This window comes from Taudactylus pleione, unplaced genomic scaffold (assembly GCF_031769625.1).
Source record: "Taudactylus pleione unplaced genomic scaffold, aTauple2 ptg000305l, whole genome shotgun sequence".
NCBI classification, from domain to species: Eukaryota; Metazoa; Chordata; class Amphibia; order Anura; family Myobatrachidae; genus Taudactylus; species Taudactylus pleione.
The window spans coordinates 8,038,035-8,061,858 of record NW_028284706.1 but is presented as its reverse complement, the minus strand read 5'-3'; the positions used below and the strand labels follow the sequence as shown (position 1 = coordinate 8,061,858).

Sequence of the window (23,824 nt, the reverse complement as noted above, 5' to 3'; positions counted from 1 at the left end):
ACATATTTTGCTAATACACAGCAGCATCACAAGGGGGGTGCGGTCCGTACCCGGGTGTCACTCGCCAAGGTGCAGACACCCCCTCACTGACAGGAGAAGTGTGCTGCACTGTAGCATCAAGTGCAGCACTCAGCTTCTGACACTGAAGGAGCCGGCCAGCACTCCACAAAGGGACCTACTGTACCCCCCCCCCCGCTATTCCCCTCAAATAATAGGTACAGGGATTCGGCCCACGAGACCATGTCCCTGGCCAGTGTGGACACGCCCCTCAGCGTCCCTCCCCGCACTGGGTGACACCACGGGGAGGGACGGACGCCACTGCTAATACAAACAACATGTATATTTCTCCATATACCACAGCACTATAACGCAAACCTGCTCTGCAGATTACATCTCTTGCAGGGTAAATGTTCCTATCATTTCTCTAAAAATGTATGGAGCAGATATGAGCCCTATAAATACAATTAAATTTCCCTATATTTACATTACAATATAGGACTACGTGTTTCTGAATAAGATTGTACCTTTCTTGCTAAATGTGACATGTTTAACCCTTCATCTCCATTGTCCATGTTTTCAGTGTTGATAATCTCTGCAGTGTCACTCTGTAATAAAATACACAAGTGATTAACATATATGTATAAACGCCTGTTCATATCTGTTTAAAAAAATAGGTTGTAATGGTATCCCATTCATTATATAAATCTGTCTACTACAAGGAATAATGCATCCTTTATTGTACATTATTTAAGATATTACAAGACGCCTCGGATTTCTGTTACCTGTATAAGAGCCTTCAGCCAAGTGCTTTCATATGGTAAACTAAGTGTTTAGTTACTTCTATCCATTACATTTTCAGTATAGAGTACATTATCCCATCTATAATAATCCCATCATACTGTTCTTTTGCAGTCTTATTCTCTTTGACCTTTTTTCAGTTTCTGCCATTTTAAAATCCATTTTTATCATTCTTTCATTGTTCTTCTGTCGTAAGATGGGTACACACTTGGCCGACGAGTCGGCTGACCTTTCTAACAACAGGCAAGGGTATACAAACTTACTAATCGTTTTGTCAGTGTGTTTGTGCTGTCAGCGCTGACATCGCAACTGGACGGGCATTTGAATTTGGCCGCCCAGTTGAGATGTAAATCACCCCCGTGTCCCTGCAGCAAGTGTACAAGTGGTCAGTGGACCACCCAGTACTCACAGATGCGCCGATATATCTGCAGATATATCGGCCATTGGCTGTGCTGCACAGACAACATGATAGGTCTACACACCCGCCAACACGCTCGCGATATATCTGTCACTTAACTGAACGCCCATTATATCGCCCTGTGTGACTGTGTTGCTTTACACTCATCCATTCTTGTAAGCAAGTCAAGATTATCTTATTTTGCTGCATGTTAAAAACAGAAATTGACTTTTCTGAACACCTCTCTAGTGTTCCGAAATAATTTGTTGTATTTTTATTTTGCAAAGACTGTCTCGACATTAGAGATAGAAAAGAGAAATAAAGCCAAGTGGTCTATTAATTAAGGCCCACCTGAAAATGTTCTATCGCTGCTCATCGCAATAATAGAACACTTTCTTTTTGGGAACAAAGTAAATTAATAAAAAAAATTTGAAAAAATAAATAAATTATTAAAGCAAAATGTAGGAAAAATAAAGTTTACTTTAATAAGAAAGCATTTTGCTTCCTGTGAGCACTCCCAGCTAACAACATCCTCAGATGGCATTAGCAATTGCAGGAAAAGCTGCAGTACTTGTATCGCAGCGTCCATGATAAATTGGCATGGGAAAGCATTGGAAAATGAACCTAGTGTAGGCTATCACTTGCAATAGCTGGTGATAGCCTTCATCTGCAGGGGGCTGTGATAAATAGGCAAAAGTTATATATCCTGTGAAACTGTCCAGTTTTCAGGATTCAGCATTTTAAACCTTACATAAGTAGACCCCTAAATCACTAAACAGTATAAATAAAAAAAACAGGATATAGACAGGATCCCAACCGTCAGTATTTTGTCAGATTCTGACGGTGAGTAGGCTTAGGTACTAAGGGGAGGATTAGGCTGCAGGTGGGGATGGTTAGGGTTAGGCTGCAGGAGGGGGTGGTTTAGAGCTAGCATTGGGGTTAGAATTCTTACCAAAATCTGTCGGTATTCTGACCATCGGGATGCCGCTGTCGGTATTCTGACAGTCGGGATCCCTTACCATACCCAAAAAAAACAACCAGCATATTTTAAACCATGGTTTGACTCTCTTTACAGCAATCTCCCAATAATTCAGGCTGCATTTTTCTAGCCATTTGCTGTTTACTTTCTAAAAGTCAATCTCATCTAGTCAGTTTTCAACCACTTATTTCTCTCTCCTTACTTATAATTGCCTATGCATATTTAGATTTTCTTTTACACATCAGGCCTGATGTTGAGTTGAAAATATGCATGTCACAGTACATATCTTGTGTACACTGGAAGTGTACCTACGCAAGTACAGGTGATGCATAGCTGTGCGCATTTCAGTCGCAATTCCATTTACAAAGCGGCGTAACTGGCTTACAATGAGGTATTTTATCACAGGCAAAGATCAGTAATGGCGTGTCGACGCAACTGCGGTCTATGCAGAGATGGACATAAGTGTAGCTACGCATAGTTTCAGATGTATCTTTTGCACCAAGTGTAGGGCTTTTGCAAGTGGGCACTGACAATGATAAATAATATCAAAGGATGCATACAGACAAGGGGTGGGCGCACCACAAGATGCATACAACACTTCATAAGGGTGGAGATACACAACTGTTTCCGTGCACACAATGCGATAGCACATACAAAGTGATCCCTGTATTTATTTCTCATCCAGGGGCATATTTACTAAACAATATTTGCTGGATATCTCCCATTAACACCTATTTTCGGGGGGGGGGGGGGAGGGGGACCTGCAAATATTATGGATCCCCGTGATTTAATATGGAGGGACCACAGCAGATTATCTCCCATATCTGCAGCAAACCCTCTATTTCCAACCGCAAATCAGCCCCATGGGTTTCTATAGGGGCTGTTATGGCAAGTTCTGGAATACAAAGTATTGTGTATCTTGGCCCCGGACGCTAACGCAAATGCGGCCTTAGCCTATAGTAGCCTATGGACTACTATAATGATGAACCTTTTTTGTTGAAAATTTAAATTTTCAAGTTCCGCATTTAGGCGGAAAAATTTATCACATCCGCATTAAAAATTTGTTAAATAGGACCCATAGTCTTGTAGACCTTAAATATCCTTTGTTTCAATCCACATGCTACTTACTTCTTCATGTGTTTCTCCATCTTCCTCTGTGTTGAAAGTCTGCAGAACTTTTGCTTTATAAACCTTCCAGAAGCTTTGGCTCATGATACAAGATGTGAGGAATGACGCCAAAGAGAACTCTTTGTTTCTTTGAAATTTTGAATGATGCAGTTTTCAGAGTTGCAGAACTTTCTAAAGTGCAGACCCTTCTTCCCTGTGAAGGACAGATGCAATATGTAGAGCCGGTCCAGGTTTACAGTTTATCCAGATTCACATAGGGTTTTCTAAAGAAGTCTCAGGACCACATAAACCAATATGTGCTAGTACCTCTCCAAGCTCAGTGTCTAATGATGTGCAAAATTAATTTGGGCATGCATAGCATTTCACAATATGCATAGCATCTCAGGTGCACATCTCTCAGTCTTCATTGGCTCTGACACACCTGGGTCTTGTGACCTCATTAAAGTTGCAAGAAGTTCTTCATAGAGGAGAAATTTAATCGTTGACATGTGAAAGGCTGAACCAACGTAGATATAGGCAGAAAACTACTGTCTCATGTAGTTTATGTGTCAGCAAACTACATTCCTAACCAACGTGTGCTGGGGACCATTTCTCTGCCAGCAATTTGTTCTTGATGCCTGCATGCTTGTTTCTTTTTTATGTGTTTGCCTTTAGAGAGCAGGTATCTAACATAGAAAGCCCTGTTAATAGGCTCTTCCACAACCTATCGGGGAGATCTATCAATGGGCTATTGTGTTCATAAGTTAAAGTTGTGGTAAATAAACTGATAATTAAATCCCCCAAATTCTCCAATCTTTTTAAAATCAGAAGATTATGGCAGTGGTTCCCTAACGCATGGCCTGATTCTGTAAGGATCGTAATTGCAAAGCTACACGCAGACAGCTTTGCAATAGCGACCATTGCAAATATGGTAATGCGCAGGAGGCATCATGCACAGTTGTCCAACGCAGCATCGGTTAATCTGCGTACCATCGGCCGGTTGCGGTGACCCATGGGGTCCCGCAGCTGGCCGCCGCAGTTTACAGGAAGAGGCCAGGAAATCTCCGTCAGCCAACAGAGATCCTTGCTTCTTCTCTCCCTCGCAACCGCGACGACACGGAGGGCATCGCTACCACCTCCAAATCCCAAAATGGCAGCAGACTGTCAATCACTGACAGTCTGCGTGTGGCCTCGCAGATCCGTTCTGCTCATGCGCACTGCTGAATCAGGGCCTCAGTCCTCAAAGCACTCTAACAGCACAGATGGCCTAATTAATACCTCAGTCAATTCGACTTAACCATCTATGTTCAAGCATGGATATCCTTAACACCTGTTAGGGTGCCTTGAAGACCAAGTTTTAATTTGCAGAGCAAAAATAATGTATATTTTTCCAGTTAATCTAAATAGGCACGGAAGCAAGAAATTTAAATGTGTTGCCAATAGGAATTAAATAAATACTACTGTGATACTGTTCCACCTTGCCCAGACTGGCAAGTTCCACAAGTTATTTCACAGTGCACCTGGAAAAAAATCTGAAAGTGGCTTCACCTAGATGGGACTAAATGAAATGTGGGTGGGGCCAATATACTAATATGTGTTAGCACACAGTTATCCATAGCGACATGGGTTGTAGGCAAGGCCAATGCAACACACAACAGTAGGTGGAGTCAAAATACCAGTAGCTGTTTTAGTGGCCAGTATACAATATAGAGAAAATTCAAAATGCAATACAATACAGATGGCATCCTAGTAAGCCCCCAAAAATACAGAGAGCATAGGCAAACGCAGGGGGGGTTTCCATCTGCCTGGAAACCCCCCTCCCCAGCCCACACCATGACCACAATAGAAATAGTAATGTAATAGAATTTTACTAGTGCTACATGTTCTTCTCAGTATCACAAATTAAATAATTAGCACCACCTGTGGATCTTTTAACATGTATCAGTCAGTAATAAATAACCCGTGCACCAATTAGGAGATCTGGAAAACATTCACTGTAAGGGATGTGCTGCTATAGAGCCCAATATGTACATATATGTCCAGGGTAGTGCTAGGTTATCTGCTGCTCCTCCAGACTCCCGGACTTTCTCAGGCAGGATGGCCCTACTGCCGCATATAATGGCTCACTGTGATCGCTGGTCCTGTATATGCTGGAATTATTACACACAATATACTTTGTATGACGCATATTGTAGCTGGTTAAGTGCTAATTCTACCCTCTTCATGGACTTGTCACACTCACTCTAAAATCAAGAATTTGGAAACACCCATCTAGAAATCCTGCGTTTGCCACTGGAGAGCATCCTATTGACCCATATACAACACAGAGAGCATCATAGTGACCGATTTACAATACACAGAGCATCGTAGTGACAAATATATAATACAGAGAGCACCACAGTGACCACTCTAATATATGATGAGCTTAAATGTCCATCTAGCAATTGTGAAGTGAAAGCTAGAGGGTGGTCCCATCCCTTCCTTCCATCACAGCTCTGACCGGTTCCCTGCAGACCAAGTCTCTCTTCACCCTCAGCAAACCGAGACCCCTAAGGAAAAAGTTCCAAAACTGAGAGAGAAATATATGGTAGGAATAGACAGGGAGAGAGAGATGGCAGGAAGAGGGGGATAGAGAAAAAGATGAAAGGAAGAGGGAGTGGGACATGGGAGGAAGCGGAGAGAGAGATGGGAAGGTGGGGGAGGACAGTGGAAAAAACCTGCAATGCTGTCAACAATAACTAGCGACCTGGCGAATGACGGGTACAAATTAATATACAATATACAGAAAATCTCACTGATCTATATACAATACAGAGAGCATATCAGTGACTAATATTCAATACAGAGAGACTAACACTGAAAGTGGCAAAAGTTATAGGATAGCAGTATGTAAAGGTAATGGTAGATGGCGTTACCGTACTGTGATGTCTTGGAAATGCTCAGACCTGCATCAGTTGTAATTTGACATCTTGTGAGTCAGTTTGAACACCTGCTAGGCTGCTCATGGCAAGGTGACTTAAATTATCCGAATTCCAACAGGCCACGATAGTGGGTGCTCGAGTTGTGCGGACATTCAACATTCCTCCCACGTGTGTACCAGGAATACCTCATGGAAGGCATTACCACTCACCACTGACAGCGCAGTGGCCAACCACTGGTGCTTAATGAACGTGTCTGTTAGGATCTGCGGTTAGCAGATCATCTTGGTTGCAGTTCCCAGTCTTAGCTGCTACTAGAACTTTGCATTTAATCCTGTCTGTCTGTGTGCTGATCACGTGTTCAGTAATTAACTATCTGCCTGTGTGCAGTATCAACTGCACACTAGTTAATTGTCTTGTCAGTGTGCACAAGCCAGCTGCACACTGGTCTCTCATTAGGGAGTCTTGCAGGGCTTCTTCTGATAGGACCCTGTATCTGTTAAATTACAGCCAGCCCTTCACTCCATGCCAGTGATAGAGTAATCGTGTTGTATTGTGTTAATCTGCCGTTTGTGCCATCCAGGCGGCACGTTTCGCTTATCTTGGCGGCATTACAGCATCAGCTACTTTTGTGTCAACCCAGCGGCACAGGCCGCACTACAGCATCAGCTGCTTGTGTCAACCCAGCGGCACAGACCGCACTACAACATCAGCTGCTTGTGTCAATCCGGCGGCAAAGGCCACACTCCAGTGTGTTCAGTGCGCCATCCGGCGTACTAACGCCAGTGACTTTATTATTGCACAGATCTTCATCTGCCACATCTTACCAAGCTTATTCATCCCTCAAGGCTGCTACACATCCCAGAGGCTGCTACCCAGCCCACAGGCTGCAACACGGCCCAACGGCCACAACCTGCCAAGTTACTCCGGCCCTCAAGGCTGGTACACAGCCCAGAGGCTGCTACACGGCCCAAAGGCTGCAACCTGCCAAGTTACTCCGGCCCCCAAGGCTGGTACACAGCCCAGAGGCTGCTACACTGCCCAAAGGCTGCAACCTGCCAAGTTACTCCAGCCCTCAAGGCTGCTACCCAGCCAACAGGCTGCTACACGGCCCAAGGGCCGCAACTTGCCAAGTTACTCTAGCCTTCAAGGCTGCTGCAGGGCCCAAAGGCTGCTTCATCACCTAGCAATCAGGCCCACCTAGCCAAGTTGTCTGCCAGCTCTCAAAGCTATTGTACAGCCGCATCTAGCCAAGAATTCCATCCCTCGAGGCTGTTGCAGGACTAATACTCATAAGAGTCACGTACGTGCCTAACAGTCTGGCCAGAATTGTTCACAGTAACAGACAAGCGGCATATTCAATACAGGAGGTACCAGACGCATATCCAACAGGTCAATGCAGCATTCTTTAGCTTCCATAGTATATGGGAGCAGAAGACCCACCAGAGTGTCCCTGTTAACAATATGACACTAGACACAGTGCTTCACCTGGGCTTCTGACATCGTTATTTGGAACCTACAGGCATGGCAAAATTTAACGTGGTCTGATGAGTTACGGTTCCAGTTGTTTCGAGCTGTTGGTACAGATTGGGTGTGGTGCAGACCCCATGAGCCATTGACCCCAGTTGTCAAAAAGGCTGGTGGTTCCATAATGGTGTGGGGCGTGGTCATGTGGTATGGGTTAGACCGCTGGTCCACCTGAACATGTCATTGACCTGTAACCGCTACATTTTATTGCTTGAAGATCATTTGCAGCCCTTCATGGGTTCATGTACCCCCACAATGATGGAATATTCCAGCAGGACAATGCACTATGTCATAGGTCCCAAGTTGTCCAGAATTGGTTCGAGGTGCTCTTCGGAGAGTTCCAACAAATGATGTGGCCACCACGTTTGCCTGACATGAATCCATTCAAACATTTATGGGATGTGATGGAGAGGTCCATTCGCACCCATGATTCTGCACCTACAAATATCAGGGAGCTGTGGGAAGCTATCCAGATGGCATGGCTCAACAACTTTCCAAAAGTCTTCCGTCCACTTGTAGGATCAATGCCACATCGAGTTGCTGCACTTCACCGGGCTAGATGGGGTCCTACATACTAGGTATCTATCCCATGACTTTTCGCACTTCAGTGTACAATACAGAGATCATCCCAGTGACTTGTGCCTTTAGATCTACCAACACTGTTTGTCTTTTTTCTGCATTTTAGACATTGTAAATGCACTGTTCCTATATCTCATGCTCATCATTATTACTGCTACCTTTCCTCCCCCCAATTCCCTCATGTACACCATATCCCTCCTTTCTTCAAACCCCCCCTCAATCAGCAGCTACACAATTCTCTCTTCTACCACCAGTTCCCACCTCTTTCCTACCCCTATGGTCTCCTCCACCTTCTCCTGCTCTGTATCCTTTCATCCCCTCTAGTATTCTCCCCCGCATCTCCCATTACTCCATTATCAATCACCTCTCTTTCACCACAGTCCTGCTACCTCTCCACTAAGCCCTGTACCATCCCTCCTCTCTCAGTCACCTCTCCTCTCCTCCACTCATGCTACTCTAAACTTCCATATTGCCCATCACTGCTGTCTCCCTTCCTCATTCAGAAACCTGCCCCATCTCCACACTCTCTTTATCCCCCTGCTCTACACCAATCTCACCTTCACACTACAGCAACCCGTATAGTATAATTTGCATATCTCCTCTTAACTCTGTCCCTCTCTCCTGTGCCCTCTGAAATGTCAGATCTGTCTGTAATAAACTGATCCCCATCCATGCCTTCTTAATCTCCGAATCCTCTAGCCTTCACCAAATCCTGGATCTCCCCCTCTGACACCACTTCTCCCGCAGCTCTATCCTCTGGGGGCCTCACATTCTTTCATACACCATGGCCCAGGAGTCACCATGGTGGTGGTGTTGGAGTCCATCTACCCTCCGGTCACTCCTACCAACTCATACCCCTCCCTTTCATTCTCTACATTGAGTATTCGCATCTTCCAACCTGTTCACCTTCGGGTAGCTGTCATTTCTCGCCCTCCAAGGCCCTTGCTCCAAATTCATTGACAACTTTGCTTCCTGGCTCCCCCACTTAAGTAACTTCAATATCCCTATAGATGTCCCCACGGAATCCTTTGCTTATAAACTCCTTACACTCACATCATAATTTGGTCTGTCCAAATGGACCTCCTCACCCTCCCATGTGAGTGGACACTCACTTGATCTGGTCTTCACTGTTATGATATCTCTGATTTCACCAATTCCCCATTCCCTCTTCTGACCATTACTTTATTTCTTTTAACCTATCCCTCAATCCTTCTCCACCCCTACCTCCCAAGGTCACCATCACTAAGAGTAACCTTGAGGCAATTGACACCATATCCTTATCCTCCCTGCTTGACTCACTTCTCACCCCTGACCAAGCTGTTTCCCTATACAGTGTCTCCTTTACTTCTGCTCATTACTCTGTTGCTCCAGCGTTCACTACTCACCCTTGCAGATCCAAACCTCAACCTTGGCATTCCAAATGTACGAGGTATCTGCAAAAGTGTTCACTAAAAACCAAGCAAGAGTGAAGGAAATCATGCTCCAATGCAGACTTCCTCCATTTCAAATGTATGCTCTCAAACTACAATGCTGCTCTCTCCCACTCCAAACAGTCATATTCCAAAACCCTTTTCTCCCCCCAGTCCTCCAACCCCCGTTGTCTCTTCACCACTTTCAACTCCCTTCTCTGCCCCTCCTCCCCTCACATCTTTGCCCTTGTCTTTGCCACCCACTTCACATCGAAAATTGACTCTATATGTCAGGAAATCACATCCCGCCAGACCCCCAACACCCCAGCCCTTCCTTTCCAGCCTACCCCTCTCCATCCATCCTACCAACTCTGACCTCTCTTCTCCCAGTATCTGGAGATTAAGTTATGGCCCTCATCCGGTCATCTCCTCTTCCATGTCCATCCTTAACTCTATCCCCTCCCGCCGCCTCCCCAACATCTCTCATGTTGCCAGTTCCCATCTTGCCCATATCAACAATCTCTCCCTCTCATCAGGCACTGTCCTCTCTGCATTCAAGTATGCTCTTGTCTCCCCCATTATTAAAAAACCCACCTTTGATTCTAAAATTCTCTCCAACTAACCACGTTATCTCTCTCCTCCCATTTGCCTCCAAACTCCTTGAGTGGATTGTCTACAACCATCTTACTGCCTCTCTCTCCTCCCACTCCCTACTTGACCCATTTCAATCTAGCTTTTGTCCTCTCTACTCCACAGAAACTGCCCTCACGACAGTCAGCAATGACCTCCTTGCTGCCAAATCCAAGGGCCACTACTCTCTATTTATTCTCCGACCTCTCTGCTGCTTTCGACACTGTGGACCACCCTCTCCTCCTGCAAATCATTTATTTTCTCGGCCTGCATGATACTACCCTCTCCTGGCTGTCCTCCTACCTCCCTAATGTTCTTTCTCAGTCTCCTCTCATGACTCCACTTCGACCCTGCTTCCACTACCAGTAGGTGTCCCTCATGATTCTGTTCTTGGACCTCTTCTAGTCTCCCTTTATAAATCCTCATTAGTTGAGCTCAACAACTCTTTTGGCCTACAAAATCATCTCTATGCTGATGATACTCAGATCTACCTCTCCTCCTCTCTTCTAACTCATATTTCCAACTGTCGCTTTGCTATTTCTCCCTGGATGTCCCAACGCTTTCTTAAACTTAACATGTCTAAGACTGAACTGATCTTCTTCTCTCCCTCCCAAATATCCTTATCTCCCACAACTTCATTATCTCTAGACTTCAAAACCACACATCCAGTACCTCTGGCAGTCACACCGTCTCCATCTCACCATCTCAGAAATATCTTCAGGGTCAGACCCTTTCTCACCTAGGAGGTAAAACCCCATCCACTCACTGATCATCTCCAGATCGAAGGATATAAGGGAAAAGGGAGATCTAGTAAAACTTCTGCACAAGTAGGTATGCTTTTTTGAATATAACTCACATAAGAACCCCAAATTAGAAAATTCACCAATATATTGAATGGTAAACTAGTAGGGGGTGCAGCCTAGGACAATGTTGGATCACTGCTGAAAAGAGAAAGAAAAAAATGTCCTCTTTGTTGGCGCCAACAAAGAGGACATTCTTTGCTTTCTCTTTTTCTGCAGTCATCTCCAGATCGGACTACTGTAACCTCCTACTTTCTGGCCTCCTATCTCTCTTCTCTCCATCTGTCTTCAAACCTCCTGCCCGGCTCATCTTCCTCTCCAAACATACTACATCTGCCTCCCTTCCCCTACAAGCCCTGCACTGGCTCCCTTCCTCCTTTAGAACTCAATTTAAAAACTTCTCACACTCATTTACAAAGCCCTCATCCAATCCACAACTATTTACATTTCTGACCTTATCTCCATTCACACTCTCACTTGCAAACTTCACTTCACAAATCAATCCCACCTCTCCTCCCAAATAATTACCTCCTCTGACCTCTAAGATTTTGCCCGTGCTGCTTCCTACCTATGGAACTCTCTCCCTCTCAGACTCTCCACCTTTCTACAAGACGTCAAATGGGCTTTCAGGACCCACTTCTTTATCAAAGCTGATAACACAGAATTATGTGGATGTATATGTTTCGTCAGCAATTCACGAATATATGCATGCTTGTGTATATCACTATTACTTTTATTGCAATTAAGAATGTATAGAAATAATTAAGAATATATAAATTAGATGTGTGAGTTGCAGAAGACCGTATTTGCGTATTTGTCAAATGGCTTCAGCCTAGAGCGGATAAGGCCTTGTCTATCCCCTTTTACAGTAGGCAAATCCTGTGTCTGATGCAGCAGCTATCTTGTTTTAATGGTTCAGCAATAGAAAGACTTGTAGGTTTAAATCTGTCAGTTTTAACGTGAGCATCATCAAACTAACCGACAGCCAGTCTCAGATTTTATAAATAAAAAGGGCTAATCAAGATAGCCTTGGCCTACAAGAAGCAGGAACTAGAAGCTACATGGGAACAGAACAAGAAGATAACATTATATTTTGGTTAAGAGACATATAACCAATTAAGGTCTAGCACATATGAATATTAAATTAATATTCACCATTTTTGGGTTAACTGGAGATATAGCCAAAAAGTATAGTATAAAGCTCTTGAGAGGAAGAGGGAGGGGGAGGAGTCGGGGAACACTTAGAGGAAGGCAGAGGGAGCACACAACGAGGGTGCTGGTGCCGCTGCCGTACGAATGTATGAAGTTGGCTGACTGATGCTGCACTGGGTGTCACAAATTTATTTGACAAATATTCCCTACTGCTGCTAATATAACCTTTTGTTGTAACTCTGCAGTGGCAAAATACATGTATAATTATTTATTTTAGAATCTGTATTGGTGTGAATTATTAACAAGTAAGGTTTATAAATAAATCTAGAACACATCACGTTATCCAGCTCTCACCCTAACCCACTGCTCCTTGCTCACTGTAGAGTGTCTCCCTTCTGTGTCATCCCTGTCTGTTAGCCCCTTCCTCACAAGCAGGGCCCTCTTCACTTGTGTGGCATCGGTAGACTACAACAGTCCCAATAGCCCTCTTGCCACTTCAGGACCCTGCACCACTAAGACTGAGGGGCTCAGTGTAATGGGAAAAAATAACTGATTCAGGTAATTGAGTGGTGGGTCCTATTCAGGGTCTAGGTATCATGGTAGGTGATCCAACGTCTGCCCACTGTGTATTACTCTTCATTTATTGCAATAATCTAATAATAACAATTCTGACTAGCATATAAGCAGTACTCACTTTCTGGTGCAAGCAGAGTAAAACTCAACAGGTGAAAGTTAAACCAGCTGTGAGTACATACCCAAAGTATGATTCATGTAATAACAGAAGACAGCAGTTACACACAAAGAGCTTATTTTAAGGTAAATGCATATAATAAAAAGGGACATTATTTTCAAATAGATATTTTGAAAAAATTACATTCTGTATTTTGCTGACTATCTAAAATAGCAAAAATAGGTATTTTTTTTATCTGTCATAGTCGATAACTGCTTTAAAAGAAAAAAAGATACTTAAGAAAATAAAATATATGATACAATTGCATTGAACTCCCTGTGCTCTTATATTCGGGCCTTGTTTTCTACTTATCTCAGTGGTATCTCCATATGCTACACCATCTCTTTTTGTTGCTCTGTCTGAGTTCTGGTTTCATGTGTAACTGATACATGTGAATAGGAGCTCATACTGTGTGTGGAAATAGAATCAGTAGATAAATAATTCCACACATCTCTCTAATGCCTGAAAGTTCCTTATGACAGCCAACAAATAGAGATACAACTGTTAAATATTGACAAAGTTAACTAAATTAATTGTTCCACACAACTGATGTCTGTATAATCTAGGCTGAAATTTACATACGTTCATATTTACTGAAAAATATACAGTGACTACTGTATAGAATAAAGCAAACTTTTCAAAACTGATTGTTTGGATAATGTTTGCATTAAAATTATGACTAACCCCCCACCCCCCGTCCCCACATATTTTAACCCATTTTCCCAATAACAACCCTTGAACCATAAGTACTTCAATGTAGTAAACACAATACTATTGCTGAAATGGTAAACATTTATTATATAATGGTAAACATTGAAGCCATATTTTGAACAATATGCATGGGTAACCAAGTGTCTCTCTGCCTAATATTAATCAGTTTAGACCATTAAAATTACTACTCAATCAATCATATTATTTTTATAACTCTTGCTGCATCAAATGGAGTACAAAGTATTAGTATGAACACATTCCCTGTGGTTCCTTTCAATTAACTACTACTCACTCTGTGGGGACAAAGCTGTGTTTTTCTCTTTTAGGGAGTAATTTTAATGAACTACTATAAGTCAAAACCACAGTTTTTGTGTAATTTATATATTTTTTTTTCCATGAAATTTAAAGACGAAATTTCATTCATGACTAAACATCCCTTCCGGTGCATAAATTGCTGAAAAATGATAATTTTGACAAATTGAGGTATTTTAGGCTGAGGTTTTTCCTAATCAATTGCTGAGCAGAAAATCAGTTGCAGTAATTTCTATAAAAATTTCCGCAGCATTATTCTTGCAGTCCCAGAGCAAGCCTAAATAAATAAATACCTATTTTAAGCTAAAAATGTCAGGGATCCTTTCAAAACTCCTTGGACATCCCACCTAATGACTAATTAGGCAATTGGAAGGTTTCCATTAGCCTAATTGGTCCTATAATTACATGTCATTATAAGTTGTTAAACCAATAATAGCATCAGAATAAAATTATTCGTCAATATTTGCACCCCAAATTTCATTAAAGTATTTATCTATACATAGTAGAAAATAAAGTCCCTGGTAGGAGTCTGTCTGTTTGTTCAGGCTAATCGCAAGAACCACTGGATGGATTTTGATGTAGTTTTCACCATTCCATAGAGCATTTGTCAAGTAAGGTTTAAGTGTATGAAACATTAATGTATGACACAAGGGAGCCAAGCAGTGACGATTTTAGTGAAGGAAGTCAATGTAGAAATAAGAACGTCCAAGCGCTTTCTTAGCTTACGCTGCCTAAACGACTAATGTCGTCTACAAGGCAATCTTATAGTACCATGGTTAAAAAAGACTATCGGCATAAATTCAAAATTGATCTCGTGCGAAGCTGGGGTGGGTCGCTAAATAATTCATTATTATCTTTTTTTTAACATATTTTTAACTGGCCTAAAATTATGCTAAAATAATATAATATAAAATAATCACTTTTTGTATTTTTGTGTTTTATTCCTTTGTAATAAAATGAAAAGTTTGCTTTTTATAATTTTTTACTTTAAAAAAAAAATTGCACAAAACAGCCATTGAATGCATTTTTAATAAAAAAATATATTTTTCTTTCTGACAGTAATAGCCTTTACTACTGTTACCTAATTTATTTAATTTTTTTTAAGGTACAAGCTGTTCACCTTTTTTTTCTAATTTCCTGCGGGGTTTTGCCCGAAAACATTTTGCAACCAATTTTTTGTATTTTTCTATTCCACAGGTATTAGCAGCCCCACAATAATAGAAAATTGGTTGCATTTTTGCAGAGAAACCTCACAGTCAATTGGATATGCCCCTGTATATGACTTCCATTAGAACACTTTGTATAGTGCTACTCAGAAATACCTGGTAAACAGTTCTGGCATGCAATATTATACAGGTTGAGTCTCCCATATAAATACGGAATATTTTTAGCATGACTGAGCTAGTGAAACCTTTACTTTTTGATGGTTCAATGTACACAAACTTTGTTTAAAGCACCAAATTACAAAAAAAATATAGTATAAAATAACCTTCAGGCTGTGTGTATAAGGTGTATATGAAACATAAAATTAATTTCATGTATGTTCACAAACTTTGAGCCACAAAATTATTAAAAATATATAAAATTATCTGCAGGCTGTGTGTATAAGGTGTATAAAATACAATAAATGCATTCTGTGTTTAGATTTGGGTCCCATTCCAAATATATTTCATTGTGGTATGCAAGTATTCCAAAATACGGAATATTCCGATATCCAAAATACCCCTGGTCCCAAGCATTTTGGATATGGGAGACTCAACCTGTATAGAGAAATAGACTTTTAAAGCTGGGCATTTTAATGGAGGTAATCAACAGTTAAATGTCAGCTTGGAAATGCAAGTTGTTACTGCTCGCCATACAGTATATCTATCATATAATATACCACTGTGTCTATCTAGCACAGGCGGAGTGAGAGCTGGAGAGAGGCCCTGCCCCCTCCCATCATAGTAATCACTGTCTGCCACATGCCTGGACAGAGATGAGACTGAAAGACATAGTGGGAGGGGGACAGAGATGAGAGGCAGACAGAGGAGTGGGGGAAAAGATGAGAGAGAAATAGGGGGACAAAGATGTACAACAGACAGAGAAGGGGGATCAAAGATGAGAAAGATAGGGAGGGAGACAGAGATCAGTGTTCTCCCCAGAAATTTTTTCCAGCCGGGTGGCATCCAAAAGTAGCCGGGTGGGGGCCTTCACAATTATGCGCTCGCCGGGAAAAGGGGTATCTCCCAGACCAATCCAGCCCGACATGTCTCAGGCTGCTCCCCCACTGGCTCTCAGTCAAAAGTGCCCATTATGCAGTGCCCCCTGTATATGTGCCCTTTATACAGTGCCCCCTGTAGTTTTCCCCTGTATGCATTGCCCCCTGTAGTTTAGCTTTGCCGTTATGCAGTGCCCTCTGGCTGAAGTAGTGCCCCTATGTAGTGCCGCAGACTGGTCCCTTATGTAGTGCCTCCAGGCTTAAATAGTGCCCTCAGGCTGGCCCCTTATGCGTGCCCCCAGGTTTAAAGTGTCCCTTATGCAGTGCCCCCAGGCTTAAATAGAGCCCCAGGCTGGCCCTTTATGCAGTGTCACCAGGCTGGCCCCTTTATGCTGTGTCCCTAGGCTGGCTCCTTTATGCAGTGCCCCCAGGCTGGCTCCTTTATGCAGTGCCCCCAGGCTGGCCCCTTTATGCAGTGCCCCCAGACTGGTCCTGGTCACGGCCCCAGCACTTACCTTTACTTGCTGGCCGGTCTCCCGCTCGCCGCTGCTGCTGCATCAGCAGGATGATCCAGCAGGCGCGCGGGGCAGGCTCCTCACGTCGCGGGTGACGTCATGACGTCACCCGCGCAGTGCATCACTGGGAAGGCTGGCCACTGAAGTGATCGGAGGCTTCTTTAGCCTCCGGTCACTTCAGAGGCCAGTTTTCCACAGAGGGGGTCAGCGGGGGTCAGAGGGGAAAAGTGCCGGGCAGCAGGCTGTTTCTGCCGGGCGATGCGCCCGCAGAAAACAGCCTGTGGAGAACACTGGAGATGATAGAGAGACAGAGGAGGGGGTACAAATATGAGAGAAATAGAGACGGTGAGGGGTACAGAGATGAAAGAAATGGGAGGCAAAGCTAAGAAATAGATGGGGGGGTAGAGAAAAGAGAGATAGATAGATAGATAGATAGATAGATAGATAGGGAATGCGGTCACAATTTACATATGTTACTCTTCCTTGAGCTTACATTGAAACTCCTAGGGTATAGAAGTCCCTCTCACTGTCAGTATTCGCCTGTTAATAACTCCAATCACTGCATCATAGGAAATCGCTACCATCAGGCTACTACACTGGCATCTGTAACCGCTTCTTCCAGGCTACCTCCTCCTGCACCTGGAACCAGTTAATTCTTAGAATTTATGGTTATACTGCTGCAAGCCTTCCTGGCAGGTGTTGGCTAATTCCCCACTGGCCACTGCCTATGAACTGGTAGGCAGAGGGGTTTGAGTTTGAAGATAGGACAGTTGGAAAAAGGAATAGCATTTTGAGCTATTCTGTAGTCACAGGATACAAGCAGATGCAGCATTTATTGAAGCAAGATGCTTATTAAATCCAAATGTCTTTAAAACTCCCTTGCTAAAGTACTTAGGAATAGCATATACAGTAGATGTTACACTCCTCTCAAGATGGTCAGAGGATGCACACCTCTAACTTGTCTAGAGGATGCAACATTTCAGATGTGTACATATTTAGATATAACGTTTAGAATCAAGGATCAATGGCCCTCATTCAGAGGCGGTCGCAAGAAGCGAGCGCTCGTTCTGAATGAGGGCGGCCGCTTGTATTTTTAAGTGCGGCCTCCTGGTCGCTAGCTAAGGTGTGGGTTAACACCCACAGCTTTAGCGACTGACCAGGTTGATAGTCGCGATGGTCTTGACCATCGCGACCATCAGGGCTTGCGACGAGGCCCTAAGGTTGGGTCTCGGCAACCGCAAGCCCCAGGGAGCTTCCTGCTCTGATCGAGCAGGAAGCTCCCCACTGACATCACTGCTGATGTCAGTGCGGCCGCCCACAAAACGGCAAGCGTTCCTTAAGAAACGCCTCCGTTTGTGAAACCACCCCCCCGCCACGCCTACAAAACGGGCAGAGCTGTCGATCAACATCGACAGACGGCCCTTTTGTAGTGAGCTCCGGAGCGAGAGAATTTTTCTCTCGCTCCGTGGCTTGCGCGTGCGCAGTGCGGCCGCTGCACGTGCGCAAGGCCTAAACATCGACCCGGTTGCGAGTGCTCAGTGCTTGCGACCGGGTCTGAATGAGGGCCAATGTCTTTCACAATTGGATATGAAATGCAACTGACAAAAATCTGTCAATTATGTTGGACTTTTGAATGCCAACAAAGAACATGACCCCACTGTGGTGCATTTATGCTAAGATACCACACATTGCTCAATTATACTGTATATTGGATTTAAACAGTAATATAATTACCAAACCATGCTTCCTTAATTTTACAAGAAATTCTAAATGAACAGTGTTTTTCCTAAATGTCCTGCTGTCTATTACTGGCTAAAACACAGAGAAATTGCCGTTAACAATAAGCCTTATCATTTATATGCTGATATGGCTATGCTATTGATGCTCAGATCTGCCTCCTCCCCTAACCTCTCCCTCTCCAATCTGTCTTTAATGGCTATCTTCCTCCCCAAACAAATTGCTTTTGCCTCCACTATTTACTAAGCCCTACACTGGCGCCACTTCAGAACACAATTCAAACTCACACTCACCTATAAAGCCCTCACCCAATACTCTCCCCCCTACATCTCAGACCTTATTATCCCTTACACTTCCACCCACCCACTTTGCTCCACCAACTGCAGTCTCTCCTCCCAAGTGATTACCTACTCCTTGCCTCCGAGATGATGTCTGTGCTGCTCCTCATCTCTGGTATTCTCTCTATCAGACTCTCAACCTCTGCCTAAAGCTTCAAATGGGCTCTCAAAACCCTATTCTTTATTAAAACTTTCCTGCTCTCATCCTAACCCACCTCTCTTTACTTCTTGCCCCCCGTGTCACCCCTGTCTGTCTGCCTCACCGCTTCAGATTGAGAGCTCTCATGAGCAGGGCATTCTTCCCTCATGTGCTCGTTAGTCTCTAACTTATACAATGACCTCCTCCCCATTGCCAACAATGGCACTGAACCTTAGGCGCTCTATTGTGGGTATTATGACTGCATGTGCAACAATGGTTATATAGCTTGTATACAGTGGCGGTTCTAGGGGTGGGCTAACAGGGCAGTCGCCCGGGGCGCTGGCCCCTAGAGGACGCCACTGAGTCCCCAGAAGGTAAAAAAAAAAAAATCCCATAATAAAAAAAAAACAGCACCGGTCCCCCCCGGCTCCCTCCCTGCAAAGGCAGCCAAAGCTCACTCCAGAGCTCCGGCTCCCGCATAGAGCACTATGGGACGGACGTCATGAAATCACGACGTCTCTCCCATAGATCCGTGGAGCCAGAGCTCACTCCAGAGCTCCGGCTCCAGCAGAAAGCACTATGGGAGGGATGTCATGACGTCTCTCCCATAGATCCGTGGTGGAGCCGTGGTCGGACCGGACGGCAGCGGACGCAGGTGCGGGGCCTAAGGCAAGTATTGCGTTTGTATTTTTTATTTTTCAGAAGTGAGGCACGGGGGCATTACTACTAGGGGCATGTCTATAAGGGGGCATTACTACTAGGGGCCATGTCTATAAGGGGGCATTACTACTGGGGACATGTCTATAAGGGGCATTACTACTGGGGACATGTCTATAGGGGGGCATTACTACTGGGGCATGTCTATAAGGGGGCATGTCTATAAGGGGCATTACTACTGGGGGCATGTCTATAAGGGGCATTACTACTGGGGACATGTCTATAAGGGGCATTACTACTGGGGGCATGTCTATAGGGGGCATTACTACTGGGAGCATGTCTATACAGGGGCATTACTACTAGGGGCATGTCTATAAGGGGGCATTACTACTGGGGACATGTCTATAAGGGGCATTACTACTGGGGGCATTACTACTGGGAGCATTTCTACTGGGGGCATGTCTATAAGGGGGCATTACTACAAGGGGACATTACTACTGGGGCACGTCTATAAGGGGGCATTACTATTGGGGACATGTCTATAAGGGGGCATTCCTACTGGGGGCACTACTATAGGGGGCACTCCAACTTTGGGCACTACTATAGGGGGCATTCCTACTGTGGGCACTACTATAGGGGGGCATTATTACTGGGGTACTACTAATGTGGGCACTACTACTGTGGGCATTGTATTAGGGGCACTACTACTCAGTACTGTGGGCCTTGTGTATAAGGGGCACTAATTTGGGCATTGTGTAAAAGGGGCACCACTGTGTGTCATAACATGAATAAGGGACTAATGTGTGGCGTAATTTGAATTGGGGATACTGTATTATAAAGGGAATTACTGCATGTGGCATAATGTGCTATACAGGGCATTACTGCATGTGGCATAATGTGTTATACAGGGCATTACTGCATGTGGCATAATGTGTTATACAGGGCATTACTGCGTGTGGCATAATGTGTTATAAAGGCCATTACTGCATGTGGCATAATGTGTTATAGAGGGCATTACTGCATGTGGCATAATGTGTTATACAGGGCATTACTGCGTGTGGCATAATGTGCTATACAGAGCATTACTGCGTGTGGCATAATGTGTTATAAAGGCCGTTACTGCGTGTGGCATAATGTGTTATACAGGGCATTACTGCGTGTGGCATAATTTGTTTATAAAGGGCATTGCTGCATGTGGCATAATGTATTTATAAAGGGCATTACTGTGTAAGGCGCATTACTGCACATGGCAATTATTCGCCACGAGGGGAGAGCTTGGGGGAAGCACGCCCCATAGTTTGATGAATTGGGGGTGTTCCGCAAGGACACGCCCCCTTTCCGGAAGCGCGTGCAGAGGAATGTCGTCTACAAAAAGTTGTTGGTTTTTTTGGGGGGGTGCGCGCAACTGTGAACTTTCGCCCTGAGCTCCACAATGTCTAGAACCGGCCCTGCTTGTATACCATGTTATGCAATGGGGATGCAGTCAAGAACCCGGCGGTCAGACTAATGAAAGGCATACCAAAGGAAGGTAAGCCGGGTGCAAACAGCCGCGCGGGGGGGGGGGGGGGGTTAGGGGCTCCTGGGGGGGGAACTTAGGGTTAGGCACCCCCCAGGATTGTGAGCAGGGCATACTTCCCTCATGTGCTTGTTATTCTCTCACTTATACACTGACCTCCTCCCCATTGCCAACAATGGCACTGAACCTTAGGTACTTTATTGTGGGTATTATGACTGAATGTGCAACAATGGTTATATAGCGTGTATCCCATGTTATGCAATGGGGATGCAGTCAAGAAGCCGGCGGTCGAAATGCCGACCGCCGTCTTCCCGACTGTCAAATCCCGGCAGGGGACTAATGACAGGCATCGTCATTATACCTACGCCGGGAGCCCGACGCCCGGCATACCGAACAAAGGTAAGCCGGGTGCAGACTGCCAGGCGGGGGGGTTAGGTTAGGGGCTCCTGGGGGGCCTTAGGGTTAGGTACTCCCCCAGGAGGTTTAGGCTGCGGGAAGGGGGGGTTAGGCACCCCTAAGGGAGGGTTAGGGATGATTAGAAACTTACCTTAAGGTTCCCATACTCCCATACATCTGCGACGGATCGTTGCGATGCAGGGATGTGATTGGAAATTTCCGATCACCCACCATCACCGGATCGCTGACATTTGACATTTTAAATGTCCCCGATTTGAGGATTGCAATAATTTTTTGATCGTGATCATCAAAATCCAACATGTTGGATTTCTGCAATCCTGCGATGCCGGGTTGCAGGATCGCTGCAATCCGTCGCAGATGTATGGGGCCCATTAGTCTGGATCCTGCTGTTCTGCTTTCTGGCGTCGGTATAACATCCGGCAGTATTTCATACCGATTCCATGCGATGTTTTGTACTGTAAGGGGGCAATCCAAATAGGTGCAAGTTTGCTTCTGTAAGCAGTTCTCACGGGGAACTCATACTATGAATTGCAGTTGCAATCCAATACCAAACTCGTATTTTCTTGTTAGAGGAAAATTGCGTTTTCTTTGTGCGGTACGCACAAGGGTGCAAAAGGTAGGGTAAAAAAATCTTTATTTCAAGGTAAAAATGTCATGAAACAGTAGAGAACCCCTTGGACACTCTCCGCCCTTAATGACTAATTAGGCATTCATTTGTACATTTTCAATTAGTTTAATTGGCCCAATCACTACGTCATTTTTGGGTGTTGAAAAAAAAAAAAATGGTCTCAAATTACCCAACATTCAACTTGTCAGTCTATGCAACCCAAATATAATGAAAGTATTTTTTAAAATTAAAAATATTTGCTTTTTATTTAAAGTGGCCTCAAATTAACACAAAATCACTTTTTTCCTAATTTTTAGAGATTAAACGAAAGAGTTTGCTTTTTATCATATTTTTCATTTTAAATAGTGCACAAATCGGTCATTTGACACCGTTTAAAAAGCTCCAGTACGTTCCTTATGCCCTCTAACAGCCTTCTGAATGATTATGCTAGTGAACTTGTCCCTTTTCTGGGGTTCAGGACAGTCTCCGCACTTTTTCATGCACTTCTCCCAAGTCACATGCTATGGAAAATTTGCACCCCTTCGCCGCGAGTAGCGTGTATAGGCATTTCTAATTAGATCTCGCGTTTCTCAGTAGTGTGTATTCACTGCTTCTGTTGTGTAGTGATCGCCCTGAGCAAAAAAAATATGTGGGCCGCAGGGACCCGTCACTTTAATAATTGGGGTTCTACTTCACTGTTTCTGGGTCCCATCATAATTTGTTATTTTCAGCTCCCCATATGTCTCCCCACATAGCTATACACCACCCCACATGCCCTACACATATACCATAGCAAGTCACACACACATTTTCAGTACTGATAATGCTTAAAGATACATTGCCTTAATCTCACATCGTCAACAGGTGTAGTGCTGGGCGCAGAGAGGGGCAGGCAGCAGTTGGGACTGTGCTGGAGGTGGGGTCAGGTGGCAGCTTGGGCAGTGCTGGAGGCAGGCAGAGGTAGGAATAGAGGAGGTTAAGGGAAAGCAGCAGTTGGGGTAGAGCTGGGGGTTGAAGCAGGGAGGGGGGAGAGAGGAGTAAGGACAGGCAGTGCAGGGGTTTGGGAGGGCGGGGGAGGGCAGACAGCAGTTGAGGCACTGCTGGGGGTAAGGGCAGTCAGTACTGTGGGCCAGTGTTGGGAGTAGGGAGGGTGTAAGGGTATGCAGCAGTTGGGGCAGGGAGGGGATGGGGGGCATAAAGGGCAGGCAGTAGTTGGGGCAGTACTGGGGGGACAGGCAGCAGTTGGGGCAGGGAGGGGATGGGGGGGTAAGGGCAGCCAGTAGTTGGGGCAGTACCGGGGGGACAGGCAGTAGTTGGGGCAGTGCTGGGGGCAGACAGCAGTTGGAATAGACTGGCTAAGGGCATGTGGCAGTTGCGGTAGAGAGGGGAAAAGGGTAGACAGCAGTTTGGGAAGGTACTGAGGCGAAGCAGTGGGTTATGGGCATGCAGTACTGAGGGCAGTAGTTAACTACTTCCTCATACTGGGAGCCTCCGGCTGAGTCACCATGGTCGTCTCATCCAGCACAACCGCTGTTGTCCGCCTCTAACTCGATGAGCTGCAGTCCCAGCTTGAACGGAGTCATTGATCGGACTAACGATATAGTGAGAAGGGTGTACCCAGTATAACAGTGACATGGATTTAGATTTTC

General features: G+C 44.6%; 1 protein-coding gene across 4 annotated transcripts in view; it reads right to left on the bottom strand.

Annotated features, from left to right (window-relative positions):
- Positions 1 to 23,824, bottom strand: part of CUNH1orf232 (chromosome unknown C1orf232 homolog) — a 71,455-nt gene that overhangs the window by 31,665 nt on the left and 15,966 nt on the right. For all 4 annotated transcript variants that reach the window (XM_088442092.1, XM_088442090.1, XM_088442091.1 and 1 more), the window contains 2 exons: positions 3,303 to 3,495; positions 525 to 605 (listed from right to left, as the gene is read on the bottom strand). In XM_088442092.1, coding sequence (XP_088298218.1) covers positions 525 to 605; positions 3,303 to 3,386 — 165 coding nt within the window. In that variant the 5' untranslated portion in view covers positions 3,387 to 3,495. The remainder of the gene's footprint in view (positions 1 to 524; positions 606 to 3,302; positions 3,496 to 23,824) is intronic.